This window comes from Polypterus senegalus, chromosome 5 (genome assembly GCF_016835505.1).
Source record: "Polypterus senegalus isolate Bchr_013 chromosome 5, ASM1683550v1, whole genome shotgun sequence".
Lineage (NCBI taxonomy): Eukaryota > Metazoa > Chordata > Cladistia > Polypteriformes > Polypteridae > Polypterus > Polypterus senegalus.
Window position 1 is genome coordinate 136175915 of NC_053158.1, and position 18566 is coordinate 136194480.

Here is an 18566-nt window from a genome sequence, read left to right on the forward strand (position 1 = left end):
GGCCTTATACGCTGTTCGTTTATAAAGCAGCGGAGAAGCTGTGTGAAGGCAGCTACACAAAAAAACAGCAGAGCGCCACACTCTGAATGTATTCCTCGCATCATCGTTATACCCTCTGATCTCCCATTTCAATTCAAATGCCTCAAATTTCCAGTAAGGCTCTGCTTCGCGATGACAATTAATAAGTCTCAGAGACACATCCTACAAAAGGTTGCCATTGATTTGAGGCAACATTGCTTTTCTCCTGGACAACTATACGTTGCATTCTCAAAAGTAAGCTCAGTGCGCAGCTTGGTCATATTACAACCAGAGTGCTGAACTGACAACGTGGTATACAAAGAGATCCTTAACAGATAGTTATTGGTATATTTTCCCTCAGTTTAAAAAGGTTTTCTTTCCTTCTTAATAAAAATGTAAAAGCAGTACTTCGTCGCTGCGAAGCGTGGGGATTTTGCTATATACAGTATATATATATATATATATATATATATATATATATATATGTAGATATGTGTATATATACAGTATATATGTGTATGTATGTATGTGTATATATATATATGTAGATATGTATATATATGTTGTGGAGGATGGCCGGCTGTTTATCGGCCAATACCTCCAAGCCGCCAGGTGGAGCCCTCTTTGCAGCATGGAGGTCCCCAGAAGACCAGCAGGGCGTCATGGACAATGGAGTTTTTATGCACCGCCCTGCTGGATGCCATGGGGGCCACGAGAGGAGCTGCAGGGAGGACGAAGAGTTCTTAGTGCCCTATGACCCGGAAGTTCGTCATAGGAAGAGCGACGGGCTTCCGGGGTGAGAAAAAGCATTGTTTACCCTGACCCGGAAGGAATAAGGACTTATGGACTGTTGGACTGGGAACACTTCCGGGTCATGGGATATAAAAGGACTGTGGGAGCTCCCAGACGGCGAGCTGAGTTGGGAGGCAGGGTGGCTAAGCGTCTGGGAGTGGAGGATTGGTTTATTGTATTTTTGTGATTTATTATTGGAGAATTGTGGAGAGGAGCGTGCTTTGTGCACTTTATTATTATAATAAATAACTATTTGGACTTTTATCTGGTGTCTGACATGTGGTCTGAGGGTGCAAGGGTGCGAGAAAACCCTTAATCTGTCACAATGTGTACATATATATATGTGGATATGTATATATATACTGTGAGTGGAAAAAAAACACACCAAAATGTTTTTCATCACATCTTCAACAATAGTTGGCCGATTTTGATAAAATTTGGAACATTGTATAAACTTGTAATTAATACAACTGTTGTTGGAAAACATATTACATACACTTTGTATCAAACATTAAGTAAATCAGCCGACTATTGTTGAAGATGTGATGAAAAACATTTTGGTGTGTTTTTTTTCCACTCACAGTGTATATATGTGTGTATATATGTAGATATGTATATATATGTAGATCTGTATATATATGTATATATGTGTCTGTGTGTGTATATACAGTATATATAGATATATGTGTGTGTATGTTTGTATGTATGTGTATATATATATGTATGTGTATATGTGTATATATGTATATATATGTAGATGTGTATATGTATATATACATACAGTGGTGTGAAAAACTATTTGCCCCCTTCCTGATTTTTTATTCTTTTGCATGTTTGTCACACAAAATGTTTCTGATCATCAAACACATTTAACCATTAGTCAAATATAACACAAGTAAACACAAAATGCAGTTTTTAAATGATGGTTTTTATTATTTAGGGAGAAAAAAAATCCTAACCTACATGGCCCTGTGTGAAAAAGTAATTGCCGCCGGAACCTAATAACTGGTTGGGCCACCCTTAGCAGCAATAACTGCAATCAAGCGTTTGCGATAACTTGCAATGAGTCTTTTACAGCGCTCTGGAGGAATTTTGGCCCACTCATCTTTGCAGAATTGTTGTAATTCAGCTTTATTTGAGGGTTTTCTAGCATGAACTGCCTTTTTAAGGTCATGCCATAGCATCTCAATTGGATTCAGGTCAGGACTTTGACTAGGCCACTCCAAAGTCTTCATTTTGTTTTTCTCCAGCCATTCAGAGGTGGATTTGCTGGTGTGTTTTGGGTCATTGTCCTGTTGCAGCACCCAAGATCGCTTCAGCTTGAGTTGACGAACAGATGGCCGGACATTCTCCTTCAGGATTTTTTGGTAGACAGTAGAATTCATGGTTCCATCTATCACGGCAAGCCTTCCAGGTCCTGAAGCAGCAAAACAACCCCAGACCATCACACTACCACCACCATATTTTACTGTTGGTATGATGTTCTTTTTCTGAAATGCTGTGTTCCTTTTACGCCTGATGTAACGGGACATTTGCCTTCCAAAAAGTTCAAGTTTTGTCTCATCAGTCCACATGGTATTTTCCCAAAAGTCTTGGCAATCATTGAGATGTTTCTTAGCAAAATTGAGACGAGCCCTGATGTTCTTTTTGCTTAACAGTGGTTTGCGTCTTGGAAATCTGCCATGCAGGCCGTTTTTGCCCAGTCTCTTTCTTATGGTGGAGTCATGATCACTGACCTTAATTGAGGCAAGTGAGGCCTGCAGTTCTTTAGACGTTGTCCTGGGGTCTTTTGTGACCTCTTGGATGAGTCATCTCTGCTCTTGGGGTAATTTTGGTCGGCCGGCCACTCCTGGGAAGGTTCACCACTGTTCCATGTTTTGCCATTTGTGGATAATGGCTCTCACTGTGGTTCGCTGGAGTCCCAAAGCTTTAGAAATGGCTTTATAACCTTTACCAGACTGATAGATCTCAATTACTTCTGTTCTCATTTGTTCCTGAATTTCTTTGGATCTTGGCATGCTGTCTAGCTTTTGAGGTGCTTTTGGTCTACTTCTCTGTGTCAGGCAGCTCCTATTTAAGTGATTTCTTGATTGAAACAGGTGTGGCAGTAATCAGGCCTGGGGGTGGCTATGCAAATTGAACTCAGGTGTGTTACACCACAGTTATGTTATTTTTTAACAAGGGGGCAATTACTTTTTCACACAGGGCCATGTAGGTTTGGATTTTTTTTCCTAAATAATAAAACCATCATTTAAAACTGCATTTTGTGTTTACTTGTTTTATATTTGACTAATGGTTAAATGTGTTTGATGATCAGAAACATTTTGTGTGACAAACATGCAAAAGAATAAGAAATCGGGAAGGGGCCAAATAGTTTTTCACACCACTGTAGATATGTGTATGTGTAGATATGTATATATGTATATGTATATATGTTTATATGTGTGTGTGTCTGTGTGTGTGTGTGTATATATATGACAGCAACACTCATAACAGTGACAAAACAATTACATTGACAATCATGTTACGTTATTTTTAAAATGTTTCCTTTTCTTTTTCATAACTTCTTTAACACACTACTTCTCCGCTGTAAAGCGCAGGTATTTTGCTAGTTGAAAATAAATTTGGGCCACGTAATGCTGCAATCCACAAATAATTTTAAAAAGTATTTACCAAGCTACGAAATAGTAATGTACATGAAACTAAATTATAAATTATGCTCGTTAAAATCAACTGTAATATTTCATAAAGCAAAATGTAATCATCAATCTAATCTAAGCGATTAGAAGGGGTTATTGCAAGTTTGGTTTCCTGATCTTAATGACTAGTAAATGTTTATATGTATACTTTGTTGGAAATTATAATAAATATGGCCAATTTACTTTTCATACAGCCCACTTTTTTTGTTTTATCAGGGCAACATATTTGTTTTGGATGCATAGCTGTTAGATTATAAAATAACACTGCAAAAATATAAATTAACTTTTAAGATGCCATTCACAATATTATAAAGAGACAAATGATTAGACCTTTTTCACCTGAATAATACTTGCATATTAATATAATATTTCAAAAAGAATTATACACATAAGCCAAGTATAAATGTTGTAATTCTGACTGAAGAGAAAAGGACTAAAATGAATTATATTGTAATACTTTATAGCAAATATGCAAACTGACTTTACCTCATCAAAATCTGCAATGATTTCATTTAATAGTCGTAAACATTCCACTCCCATATTATTTCCATCCAGTTCAATGTAGAAGTCATTGAAATTTGGAATAGATGCAAACATCACTCCAACTTGGGAATATGACTGGTAATAAAGATCCTGAAAACATTGATAAGAAAACACAAATTCATTTTAAACAGAGACAACACTACCACTTTCTCCTCCATAGTGACTGCTTTCCTAATTTTTCACTCAGAACAAAGCAGACAAATCATTTTAGTTCAAAGAAAGTTAAGTGATTGTACACGTTTGCCCTAAATTATGTAGGAGGCAAAAAAGTTTTGTCAAGTGTAGCAAAATTCAAGCATTTTAAAGAAAGCTTTAAGATAGCAAAAAAAAAAAAGTACAACGGGTATTTAAATTTAATTTATAGTCTTTAAAACAATTGGGGAACATAATTTGATTAGTTAATGCAATTGGTCAGCACTAAGGTTAGCCCTGATGCTTCATGGGTCTAGTATGTTGAACTTGAATCCCATACCTGGATGTTGTCCACATGTACTTTATATGCTTTTGCCATGTCTGTGTAGGTTTTCCTTCAGATACTCAGATTTTTTGTTCTGTGTCCTCAATGATGTACAGGTTAGGTTAACTGGTAACTCTTAAATGCCTTTAGTACAAGTATGGGTGTGTGTATGAATAGGCCTTGTTCAAGGCTGGTTCCTATATTGCTTCTGGTGGTACTAGTAAAGATTCTAGCCCACTGAGACCAAGAATTGGAATAAACAGATTTGAGAATGTTAAGTACGTAGAACTTCAATTCCATAGTCATGGCTGCAACCTCTGGTATTAATTTAGTATCCAGTTTCATGAAACATTTGATAAGAATTGGTTCACTGCAAAACTACAGAAGTAATAACGCAGTGTACAAACTTTATAAAGATGTACCCAGCATCTTACCATTAAAATGCCATTGTCTGCGGTTGTGCCAAAAAAAAATTGTAGGCAAAGAAATTCAACACATTTACAGGTGCCGGTCATAAAATTAGAATATCATGACAAAGTTGATTTATTTCAGTAATTCCATTCAAAAAGTGAAACTCGTATATTAGATTCATTCATTACACACAGACTGATGTATTTCAAATGTTTTTTTCTTTTAATTTTGATGATTATAACTGACAACTAATGAAAGTCCCAAATTCAGTAGCTCAGAAAATTATAATATCAATTATAATATCCTTCTAAAAGGATTTTTAGAAATGTTGGCCAACTGAAAGATATTACAATGAAAAGTATGAGCATGTACAGCACTTAATATTTAGTTGGGGCTGCTTTGGCCAGGATTACTGCAGTAATGCGGCATGGCATGGAGTCGATCAGTCTGTGGCACTGCTCAGGTGTTATGAGAGCCCATGTTGCTCTGATAGTGGCCTTCAGCTCTTCTGAATTGTTGGGTCTGGCGTATTGCATCTTCCTCTTCACAATACCCCATAGATTTTCTATGGGATTAAGGTCAGGCGAGTTTGCTGGCCAATCAATAACAGGGATACCATGGTCCCAGGTACTGGTAGTTTTGGCACTGTGTGCAGGTGCCAGGTCCTGTTGGAAAATGAAATCTGCATCTCCATAAAGTTTGTCAGTAGCAGGGAGCATGAAGTGCTCTAAAACTTCCTGGTAGACGGCTGCATTGATCTTGGACCTCAGAAAACACAATGGACCAACACCAGCAGATGACATGGCACCCCAAACCATCACTGACTATGGAAACTTTACACTGGACCTCAAGCAACGTGGATTCTGTGCCTCTCCTCTCTTCCTCCAGACTCTGGGACCTTGATTTCCAAAGGAAATGCAAAATTTACTTTCATCAAAAAACATAACTTTGGACCACTCAGCAGCAGTCCAGTCGAGACGCTTCTGACGCTGTCTCTTGTTCAAGATTGGCTTGACACAAGGAATGCGACAGCTGAAACCCATGTCTTGCATACGTCTGTGCGTGGTGGTTCTTGAAGCACTGACTCCAGCTGCAGTCCACTCTTTGTAAATCTCCCGCACAGTTTTGAATGGGTTTTGTTTCACAATCCTCTCCAGGGTGCGGTTATCCCTATTGCTTGTACACTTTTTTCTACCACATCTTGTCCTTCCCTTTGCCTCTCTATTAATGCGCATGGACACAGAGCTCTGTGAACAGCCAGCCTCTTTAGCAATGACCTTTTGTGTCTTGCCCTCCTTGTGCAAGGTGTCAATGGTCGTCTTTTGGACAACTGTCAAGTCAGCAGTCTTCCCCATGATTGTGTAACCTACAGAACTAGACTGAGATACCCTGTAAAGGCTTTTGCAGGTGTTTTGAGTTAATTAGCTGATTAGAGTGTGGCACCAGGTGTCTTCAATATTGAACCTTTTCACAATATTCTAATTTTCCGAGATGCTGAATTTGGGACTTTCATTAGTTGTCAGTTATAATCATTAAAATTAAAAGAAATAAACATTTGGAATACATCAGTCAGTGTGTAATGAATGAATCTAATATACAAGTTTCACTTTTTGAATGGAATTACTGAAATAAATCAACTTTGTAATGATATTCTAATTTTATGACCGGCACCTGTATTTAATTTCTGATAAATACAAATGGGTGTAATGTCCAAAAAATAAAAAGAATCATGGGTTACATAATGAGATATTTTCTTTGGTAGTTTATGAGGATGGTCTTCAAAGTGAAATTTGTACTTTAAAATTGTGTAAGGGTTTAGGTTAATGGCCGTTAGGGCAGTCATGTCATATGTGTATTGGACTTCACAGATATCAGCTTTATACTGGTGATACAGAGAAAATATAAATGAAAATTAAAAAGTTAATTTGTGAATGCTTTAAAATGCAATCCGCATCAACTGAGCTAGCTATTAAGCCTAAATCACTCCTCTTCCAGGTGAGTCATGCACAGTTATCCAGACACCTTTTTTCCATATTTCACACTACTTTGAGAGTAGATGTTACTATTTAAGGGAACAGCGTGATAAGTTCTAAAGAAAAATATTTGTCATGAACACATTTGCTAAATGGGACATGGTTTCTATAGAAACCTTAGTTAACAAAACAGGAATTTTATATCTTTGGATGCTACTACAGAAGGCAGATGTTTATACCAAATGAGCATGTCTTCATTATAGGATTTAAATTTTGCACAAATTGCCCCATCTAAAGTTTAAGCGCCAGCCTGTCCCTGTCCTCCACAATAAGCAACCCCCCTCACTACTTTTCTTATAGGCAGTCTTGTGTGACATTGTTAGGTGCTTTCTGTGTTAGAGTGCTAACAGATTTTAGAGAATGTGATCCCACCCACCCCTATGTCAACATTCAGAGGGATTCCTCAGGTTCCAGCTGAAAGACTCATAAGGAGAGCAGCTTCCAGACCTAGACAAAACTTTCAGTTGCTAAAGAGAATGGATGTACTTCTTGAGACTGAAGAGATGCATACATCTACATTTTTAAGGAAAGGTGCACCTTTCTGCTGATTGGATCAGAGTCCACTTCCTGTTACAGGTCCATGCCTGCTTACAGATATATAGGTGTGTATCCAAGTAAGAGAAAGATTTTATTTTATGGTTACAAACTTAACTTAAATGTCTTTAAAGATACTACAGTATAAAAATAAAATATACTATTATTATTATTATTTTTAGGTGCCTTTCTGGTTTGTGGACAAGTCATCTTATTTTGGTAAACACCTCTGGTTATCAGATGAAATTCAGAAAGCCAGCTGACCAAACGTTGGTTAACAGTAGAAATACAGAATATTTCATCCACTCAGTTTAGTGTTCTTCTGAAATTGCTGGTGTTGGAAACCAAGGCAGATTTTTATAATAAGGAACCCTGAGGTAAGGCATTGTCAAAAAACAGACTAACAAATTCTCAACCAAAAAAGCAGTCAACCAAAATACAGTCAACACTAAAATAAATTGTACTATGAATACAATTAAGAAAGGTTTTCATCCAGGAAAATAATCAGTAAAACAAGGAAAAGAAGGTCTTGTTTGCTTATCCACAATCTTGGACAAGCAGAAAATGCAGGATGCTGACTTTTATACTGTTGCAATGGTTACACAAGGTCTTACACAATGCCAGTCATCACCGTATGACAACCCAGTATAAACAATGAGATAACAAAAAGAAGATATTTCAACACTTTTAAAACAATACTGGAGTCGAAAAAAATGTCAAAATCAGATGCTGTGATACATGAAATCCCTGAACTGAAATACAAGAAAAAGCATAACTATAAAGCCAGGTAAAAAATAAATATAAAACCAAATCATAACATGGCAAGGAACAACTGGAGTTCTGCATTTCTGTGAGTCTGCCTATCAAAATAGGACAATTCCCACTTGTCCCACCTTACCTCTCCATGAAGACACTCTTAGGGATAATGAGGAGTGTCAAAACTTTTTTTATTTTGCTAAAATGACAAGTTTTCTTTAGGAAGCTGCACAGAAAGCACTGACAGAAAGAGTAATCAAGTCAAAAAAGATATTATTAGATATAAAAATGTTATATGTATTGTAGTTCAAATAGGAAATTAATCAAGAGGCACCAATCCAAATTACAAATAAATAGCCTTCATTCTTGCTGTCAGTTTGAGTAAATGGCCTATTCTTGTAAAAATTGTTTTAATGTTTTATCGTGTACAAGTACTTAACCAAATAACACAGGACTCTTGCTAAAGAAAAAAAGCAAAAGCCATCTTTTATAAATAGTACCTCAACAGTAGGCCCTTTCTGTGTCCAAGTTATGAAAGGATAAGCCACAATGTAGAGTCAAATTCTACCAATAAATTTTCACAGCTTCAACTTCTTACTGTTATGAACTGAAGCTCAACCTCATATCCATCATATTCACTGTATCTTTTAAATGGTGCTCAGTGTCTTCTCTTTGTAACTGGTGTAAATTGAAGTTGCTGCCACACATATGATGCTACTGTGCACTAAGAACCAGAGTCTCCCTTTCTCCCTTCACCTGCAAAAGGACCACCTTTATTTTCTGTCACATTTCTCTCAGCTTTGAAAGCTTCTGCACTTACTCTTCCAAGATGAATTGGACTACTGCTCTATCTCACTACACTGACACCAATAATTCTAGATAGATAGATAGATAGATAGATAGATAGATAGATAGATAGATAGATAGATAGATAGATAGATAGATAGATAGATAGATAGATAGATAGATAGATAGATAGATAGATAGATAGATAGATAGATAGATAGATAGATAGATAGATAGATAGATAGATAGATAGATAGATAGATAGATAGATAGATAGATAGATAGATAGATACTTCATTAATCCCAAGGGGAAATTCACATACTCCAGCAGCAGCATAATGATAAAGAACAATATTAAATTAAAGAGTGATAACAATGAAGGTATAACAGACAAACAATAAATGTGTATAATATTAACGTTCACGCCAGGTGGAATTGAAGAGTCACAAAGTGTGGGGGAGGAATGATCTCCTCAGTCTGTCAGTGGAGCAGGACAGTGACAGCAGTCTGTTGCTGAAGCTGCTCCTCTGTCTGGAGGTGATCCTGTTCAGTGGATGCAGTGGATTTTCAATTATTGGCAGGAGCCTGCTTAATGTTTGTCACTCTGCCACAGATGTCAAACTGTCCAGCTCTGTGCCTACAATAGAGCCTGCCTTCCTCACCAGTTTGTCCAGGCGTGAGGCATCTCTCTTCTTTATGCTGCCTCCCCAGCACACCACCACATAGAAGAGGGCACTCACCACAACCATCTGATAGAACATCTGCAGCATCTTATTGCAGATGTTGAAGGACGCCAGCCTTTTAAGTAAGTATAGTTGACTCTGTCCTTTCTTACACAGAGCATCAGTATTGGCAGTCCAGTCCAATTTATCATCCAGTTGCACTCCCAGATATTTATTGGTCTGCACCCTCTGCACACAGTCACCTCTGATGATCACTGGGTCCAAGAGGGGCCTGGGCCTCCTAAAATCCACCACCAGCTCCTTGTTTTTGCTGGTTTTCAGCTGTAGGTGGTTTGAGTCACACCATTTAACAAAGTCCTTGATTAGTTTCCTATACTGCTCCTCCTGCCCACTCCTGATCCAGCCCACGATAGCAGTGTCGTCTGCAAAGTTTTGCACGTGGCAGGACTCTGAGTTGTATTGGAAGTCCGATATATATAGGCTGAACAGAACTGGGGAAAGTACAGTTTCCTGCGGAGCTCCTGTGTTGCTGACCACAAGGTCAGACCTGCAGTTCCCGAGACGCACATACTGAGGTCTGTCTTTAAGACAGTCCACAATCCATGAACATGGTTAAACACTGTGAGGAAATTAGTATTTTTAAAAATATACTAAAACTTACAAGGTTGCAATATACAAAATTTATGAAAAATTATGACTTTACTGTGATGCTGTTGGTGCTATATAAAATAAAATTAGGTAAATTGACTGATTGATTGATAGCATAGGTGGACCCAAGTTTGCAGAGTAACATGCATACAACAAACTTTTTTCCTGCAAAATGTACTATAGTAATCTATAATAAACTAATACATAACGAAAATGAAGAATACATGACATTTGTGACATTAAATTACTTGTTGTAATAGTTTTTATCTTTTAAAAGCACACACCAGGCATACATTAATCAAATGTTTTATGAAAGCAGACTCAGTGGTCTGAGAGATATGAACTATGAGGAATACTACATAAACAATGTCAATGGCCAAAGGTCATAATTGATACATCACAAAAAACTTAAATATATTAATCTTGTGAGTGGTTACCTACAATGTAAGCAGTTAAAAAAATGTAAAATGTAATTGACAGCAACTTAATTAAATGCAAATTTTACACGTGAAATTCCTGCATTGATAATCTGCTTCCTCTTGTGATGTTAAAAATCAAATCATCATCTTTTATTAGACAATTAAATATATTTTTCTAATTTTATGCTCAATAGGAGGTAAAAGTAATCTCAATTAGTGACATTATTTTAAGCACAGTAAAATGCTATTGTTTGTATGTTAGCAGATATGTGGTAAATAGAATTTGTTTTTAGTGTTGGGTGTATAAAATTCTTCCACAAAGAGGAATAAATGAGATATTGCAGTTCTTTATTACTGATAAAAGTTAGACTTTTCATAAAATTCTATGTATGCTTTGAATTTTTAAACATTAGATTTTTTTCAAGCATGATTTTGATATTTGCTCTTTCTCAGTTCTGCACGAAAAAACACGATATTACTTTTTATCTTGGCCATCACTATAAACTACATAGACTGAGTATTATATAAAAAGTGTTTCATTTTTGAGTGGAGTATTCCCTTAAGTTAAGAAGACCATTAGCAAAAACAATATACGGTAAATTAATTGATGGGTTTTGAATTTGAAAGCAGAAGTTGGAGACGGAACACTGGAAGGTTTGGGAGAATAAACAGATTAATCCAGAAAATTGGGCAGGATACTTATTTGGCTGCTATTTAGACAAAAAGGCAGGGTTATAGCCAGAACACTTAATTCGAAGTACAAATAGAGTGAAAGAAAGAAAACAGAAAGGAACAAAAAGTTCAGTCATGTTGTGGGCTTCATTTGATAATAGTATGTTCAATTAACTACATGACTTCCAATTTATTAATTCAACTCTTCAAAACTCTGTGATGGATCAAATGCCATCAGTAGATAGGACAACATACAGTACACAAAACAAAATATATAAGAGAGGAAGGGAGCAATAAAGAATGGGAAGATAATGTTAGTTATCTTAATTTTAATGATGAGAAATACTATATATTGCAAAGGACTAAAACTTATATATGAATAGATTAAAAATCTTAAAAAAGTGTCCTTTAAAGTACTATGATTCACCTAATGCAAACCTACCAGTGCATATTAGGCATGTGTCTGGAGCCTATTTCAGCAGGAAAGAATGCAAAGCAGGAACCCACATTGAATGAGGCACCTGTACAATACAGGGCCCATTAATACATACATCAGCACCCACACTAGATTTTATGTCAATTAAGAATAACCATGTATATCTGTCACTTTATCTCATTGGCAAAATTCAGTGTATGTACATTACCAGGCAATACAAAAACACTAAGCATTTGTGAGGACATCTACAAAATGTTATAATCATGATCCTTACCATATTTCGAGGATTAGACATTAGGAAGTGCTGTGCAACATGTGCAGGAAGTAAGTTAAACAAAATCCTCTTGTTGTCAAGTTTAACTCTCTCCATATCATCCCTCTCTTCTTCTGCCTAAATGATAAAATATTAAGCAAACAGATTAAGGTGAGGAGGCCTTTCATAACTTGGGTCAGTTAAATTACTGATCTGACCAAAGTGCAAAAAATTCAAATAAAAAGGTGTACAGAGACATCAGTACAAATTGACGTAGGCTTGGGGACGGAGGAAATCAAGTGGTCTCCTTTCAACATTTTTAGGCAAGATGTATTTGACTTTATGTTTACTTACCTAAGGGTGTGGATTTGCATTTGGAAATAATTCTCCTTGAATATTTTAGCAAGAAATTAAAGGTGTGGTTGTTATTTGATGGGATGGATAGTTTAATATGCAAGAAATTAATGTTCACTTCATAATGTTTATTTTGGGGTAGATGTAACACATAAAATCACCTTTTTGCTCCACCACTGCACATAGATTATTTATTTAATACGTTTCACAACTGCCAAGACAAAATAACAATGAAAATATTAATGCATTTTATTAATATATTGCCTTGCAGGTGTCATCCACAAATATTCAAAGGAGTACAATATGATAAAAAGCACAGAAAACGATTACATATAGTGGATTCACAAAGAATTCAGACCCCTTCACTTTCTGCATACTTTACTATATTGTAGATTTTAATTTAATTGCCATTTTTGTCCATCACTCTATACTTAATAACCCATTTGCAAATTTAAGAATCAAAAAAACATCTCTCATTTATATAAGTATTCAGATCCTTTGCAAAAGCCGCTTTGGCAGCATTTACAATTACATATCTCCTTGGGTAACTTGATAAACAAGGCTTGAGCTAAGAGAGGTTTTTGCCGTTTCTGTGGCTGTGGGAGGATGGGATAGCAGGCTGCTTGCTGCTTGGGCTTATCAACACATTTACAACAAAAAAGACACTGACGGAGAAGTGCGAACGGATTAAGTTTGGCCGGGTTTATGAGTTTTTCGTAAGCTTTGGTAATTCCAGTGTCAATCAATTCAGACTGCCACAAGTGGAATCCAATCAAGTTCTAGACACATCTAAAGGGTAGTTAAAGCAATCATGATGCACCTGACCACAATTTACATTGCCACAGTAAAAGGTCTGAATATTTATATAAATGACAGATTTCAGTGTTAGATATTTAATTCTCAGCCGGAAAAGGGTGGAGTGCCCTCTCAGGGTTGGGGGAGAGATCCTGCCCCAAGTGGAGGAGTTCAAGTATCTCGGGGTCTTGTTCACGAGTGAGGGAAGAATGGAGCGTGAGATCGACAGGCGGATCGGTGCGGCATCCGCAGTGATGCGGGCTCTACATCGGTCTGTCGTGGTGAAAAAGGAGCTGAGCCGTAAGGCAAAGCTCTCAATTTACCAGTCGATCTACGCTCCTACCCTCACCTATGGTCATGAGCTATGGGTAGTGACCGAAAGAACGAGATCGCGAATACAAGCGGCTGAAATGAGTTTCCTCCGCAGGGTGTCTGGGCTTTCCCTTAAAGATAGGGTGAGAAGCTCAGTCATCCGGGAGGGGCTCAGAGTGGAGCCGCTGCTCCTCCGCATCGAGAGGAGTCAGATGAGGTGGCTCGGGCATCTGATCAGGATGCCTCCTGGACACCTCCCTGGTGAGGTGTTCCGGGCACGTCCAACCAGGAGGAGGCCACGGGGAAGACCCAGGACACGATGGAGGGACTATGTCTCCCGGCTGGCCTGGGAACGCCTTGGGATTCTCCCGGAAGAGCTGGAAGAAGTGGCCGGGGAGAGGGAGGTCTGGGCCTCTCAGCTTAGGCTGCTGCCCCCGCGACCTGACCTCGGATAAGCGGAAGAGGATGGATGGATGGATGGATGGATGGATATTTAATTGTCAGACCTTTCTGAAAACATGTATTCATTCATTTTTTAATTATGGGTGAAGCTTAGATTGATTAGTGAAAATGGCAAATGTATCTGTTTAAAATAAAACGTGCAACACAATACAATGAAGGAGTCTGAATTCTTTGTGAAAACAATGTAAATAATGCTGGATAATCATGGAAGCCTGGGACAATCTACTTAGTCATGTAGCTGAAGCTGAGACACCTTGACATGAGATAGTGGGTCAACTTAATTACTAGCTAATGAAATGTGTCTTATAGACTGAACGGCTTAGTTTATCAAAGTAATGTTCTTAACCACTGGGAGCTTTACACATGAATTATTATTAATTATAATTATAATCCAATGTCCAATCATTTCTATCTTTACTTTAATAGTTTACTTAGTTGGTTCATCAGGAAAAGGGAGGGGTGGCTTAGTAAATATCTTGTTGAGCAGTATAAATAGTAAAGGTGCCAACATCATTATATTTGTATCTTTTGAGCATTTTGATGTTGCTATTAAAGAAATAAATTTCCTTTATTTATCAAACACCTAAATATAATGCTTCCTTCGTTAAGTAATTTTCAGATTTATTATCTTTTATAATAACTATTTACAACAATTTTCTACTAGTATGTGATTTCAACTTTCATGTAGATAATTGCTTTGATCAGATAGGACTCTTTTGACCTTACTCAATGTATCAACCAGTCTACGCATAAAGGGTGCTACACATTAGGCCTGGTCAACTCATGTGGGCTTAGAATTTATGTGAATAAAATCTAGATATATCTTACATATATGGTATATCTGATGATCACTAGACCCTTCCATCAGAGAGTCACAGTCAGTTCAAGTTCAAGCACTTTATTGTCATTGTGTAACACAATTAAATTACTTTTTGTGACAGCCCCAAGGTGCATTTAAAGAAAAGTAAAATAATTCCAAATATGTCGTATACAGTCTTAAGTGATCAAGTAACCAGAGCAAATTACTATTGCTCAAAGTACAGCAGCATAAATTGTTATTGCGCCTGTTAATGAACAGTACATTACATATTATATATTGTATTACATTAGTATATTGCACATTACCAATATATCTTATTGCGCATGTTCAATTAAAAATAATCTCAGAGTGAGGAGATTCAAAGTTCAGAAAGATTATGGCAGATGGTAAAAAGCAATTTTTTAGTCTGTTTGTGCATACACGGATTGACCTAAAGCGTCTTCCTGACAGAAGGAGATCAAACAAAGAATTTCCAGGATGAGTTTTGTCCTTGAGAATGTTTTTGGCCCTTCTCACACAACGAGTCTTATACAAGAGTTCTAATGATGGCAGTTCAGTCCCAATAATGGCCTCTGCTGTTTTAACGACCTGCTGCAGGGCTTCTTTAACAGCCTTGGTGCAGCTGTTGTACCAGGCCATCATGCAGTTAGTTAAGATTCTCTCTATAGTACATCTATAAAAATTAACCAGCAGCTTCTGGGCGAAGTCAGCTCTCCTTAGCTTCCTGAGAAAACAGAGGCATTGTTGTGCTTTGCCTATTATAGTCAAGTTGTTGTGAGCCCACGACAGGTCCTATGAGATTGTGACTCCTAGAAACTTAAAACTGGAAACTCTCTTTACAGCATCTGCATTGATTGTTATTGGACTGTGATTGGTCTTTTTAGTGGTCCTAAAGTCCAGAATAACTTCTTTGGTCTTTTTGGTATTTAAGATCAGGTTGTTGGTGTTGCACCATGCTGTCAGATTCTGAACCTTTTCCTTATATGCAGCTTCATTGTTGTCTGTTACAAGCCCAATGACAGTTGTATCATCTGCAGATTTAACAATAATGTTCGATTGGTGGATGGGTTGACAGTTATGGGTGAAGAGTGCATAGAGAAGGGGACTTAGTACACATCCTTGCAGCACACCAGTACTCAGGGTAAGGGTGGAGGATGTGTGTTTGCCCATCCTGACAGACTGGGGGTGGTTGGTGAGAAAATCCAGTAACCAGTTGCATATGGATGGAGCAAGTCCTAGTGCATAGAGTTTTTTGATCAGCTAGTTAGCTATGATGGTATTAAATGCAGAGCTGTAGTCAATGAAGATCATCCTAACATAGGTGTTGGGCTTTTCCAGGTGTGAGAGGGCAGCATGTAGAGCCACACAGATGGTATACTCAGTTGATCTGTTTGACTGATAGGCAAACTGAGTTGGTATAGATCAGCTGGGACGGAGGCTTTCATGTGGGTGATTACTAGCCGTTCAAAGCACTTTGTGATGACAGGGGTGAGAGCGACTGGTCGATAGTCATTAAGATAGGTTATCCTCAGCTTTTTGGGAACAGGTACAATGGTTGTGGATTTCAGGCACAAGGGGACTACACCTGAGGAGAGAGAGAGGTTGAATATGTGTGTGTAAATACCTCAGCTAATTGGTCAGTGCAGCCTGGAGCACACGTCCTTGCACATTATCAGGACCTGCTGCCTTCCTTGTATTGATGTTTTCGAGTGCCTACCACACATCATGTATGTGTACGACCACAGGCTGTTAGTCTCCAGTCAGCAGGCTGGTTATTGTCCTTGTCAAACCGTGCAAATAAACTGTTAAGTTCCTCTACTAGGTTGGCATTGTTATTTGCCAGTGTGTATTGTACGTCATTTTTCATTTTGTAATCCGTGATTAATCGGATGCCTTGCCACATTCACTGCGAATTTGAGTTACTGTCAAAGTCCTCCTCAATCCGTTGTTTGTACATTAGTTTAGCAGACTTGATGCCCTTCTTGAGGTTAGCTCTGGCAGCTCTACAGGCTGTGGTATCTCTTAATTTAAAAGCTTTGTCCCTTTCCCTGAGCAGCTGTTTGAGTTCACTGTTCATTCATGGTTTCTCATTTGGGTAGACCTTAATCCTTTTGTTGACAGTGACATTGTCCACACAGTAAATAATATATGACAGCACAGATGAAGTATATGTCTCTATGTCTGTCTAATGAAAAAATATATTCCAGTCTGTTTGTTCAAAGCAGTCCTGGAGTTGGCAAATGGCAGCTTCAGGCCAAACCTTAACAGTCTTGCTAATTGGATTAGTACTGTTAATAAGGGGTTTGTGCGCTGGAACAAGAAACAAAGAGAGATGATCAGACTTGCCAAGGTGGGGGCATGGAATAACCATATAGGCACCTTTTATGTTTGTATATATGTGGTCTAAGGTGTTTTCCCCTCTGGTTTTACAATGAACATGCTGATAAAATCTGGGGAATACATCCTTAAGATTCACTTGATTAAAATTCCCAGCAATGATAAAAACTGCATCAGGGTGCAAGTTCTGTTGTTTACTGATAACGTCAAACAATTTTTCAAGCGCTGACTTAACATTAACCTAAGGAGATATGTATACTGCCGTAATAATAACTACGGCCACCACCACCTACTTAAAGCATCATGATGCTCCAACATTGATGGACTAAAAGCCAGAAGTCTACATGACCATCATCACCAAGTCCTTCCGTGAGAACCCTAAATACAAAGAGGACTGTTTCATTTATGTTAGGTAGAATTGCCAGAGGGGACTGGGTGGTCTCATGGTCTGGAATCCCTGCAGATTTAGTTTTTTTTCTCCAGCTTTCTGGAGTTTTTTTCACTTGCTCACCCACCAGTGACCGGAACAGTCTGGTTTTATGCCTTAGAAGTCCACCATCGACCGCATCCTGGCACTGAGGGATCTCATGGAGCACAAATGCAAATATCGGCAGAGTTTCTTTGCAGTCTTTGTCGATTTTTGCAAAGCGTTTGACTCAGTTGATTAAGCAGGATCCCCTCGAGATTGCTGGATATCATGGCCGGCCTGTACACTGGTACTGTGATTGCTGTGCAGAGTGGGGGCAGGACCTCTGCATTTTCCCAGTTGATTCTAGGGTTTGTCAGGGGTGTGTTCTTGCTCCTACTCTGTTTAATGCTTGTATGGACTGGGTGTTGGGCAAGGTCGTAGGGTCCAGCGGCTGTGGGGCATCTGTTGGTGAAGAAAGATTCATGGATCTTGACTTTGCTGATGATGCTGTGATCTTCGCGGAGTCAATGGAGGCTCTGATTGGGGCGCTTGAGAGACTGAGTGAGAAATCTGAGTGTCTGGGCTTGCGAGTGTCCTGGACAAAAACCAAGATCCAGGCCTTTAATGACCTCTTGGGCACAGCCATCAGCAGTGTGTCTGTTTGCAGAGAGAGTGTCGACCTTGTTGAGAGGTTTACTTACCTTGGCAGTGACATTTATGTCTCTGGTGACTCTTCCTATGAAGTCAGTAGATGGATTGGGAGAGCATGGGTATCATGAGGTTGATGGAAAGGGGTGTGTGATGCTCCCAATATCTATGCAAAAGGATGAAGGTCCAAGTCTTTAGAGTCCTGGTGCTTCCTGTCTTGCTATATGGTTGCAAGACACGGACACTATCCAGTGACCTGAGACAAAGACTGGACTCCTTTGGTACTGTG

At 38.3% G+C, this 18566-nt stretch overlaps 1 protein-coding gene across 1 annotated transcript in view; it reads right to left on the reverse strand.

The window, feature by feature from the left end:
* Window positions 1–18566, reverse strand: part of LOC120529518 (adenylate cyclase type 1-like) — a 557890-nt gene that overhangs the window by 25163 nt on the left and 514161 nt on the right. Inside the window, exons 15-16 of the mRNA XM_039753390.1 lie at window positions 12162–12278; window positions 3996–4142 (exon numbers count right to left, since the gene is read on the reverse strand). Coding sequence (XP_039609324.1) covers window positions 3996–4142; window positions 12162–12278 — 264 coding nt within the window. The remainder of the gene's footprint in view (window positions 1–3995; window positions 4143–12161; window positions 12279–18566) is intronic.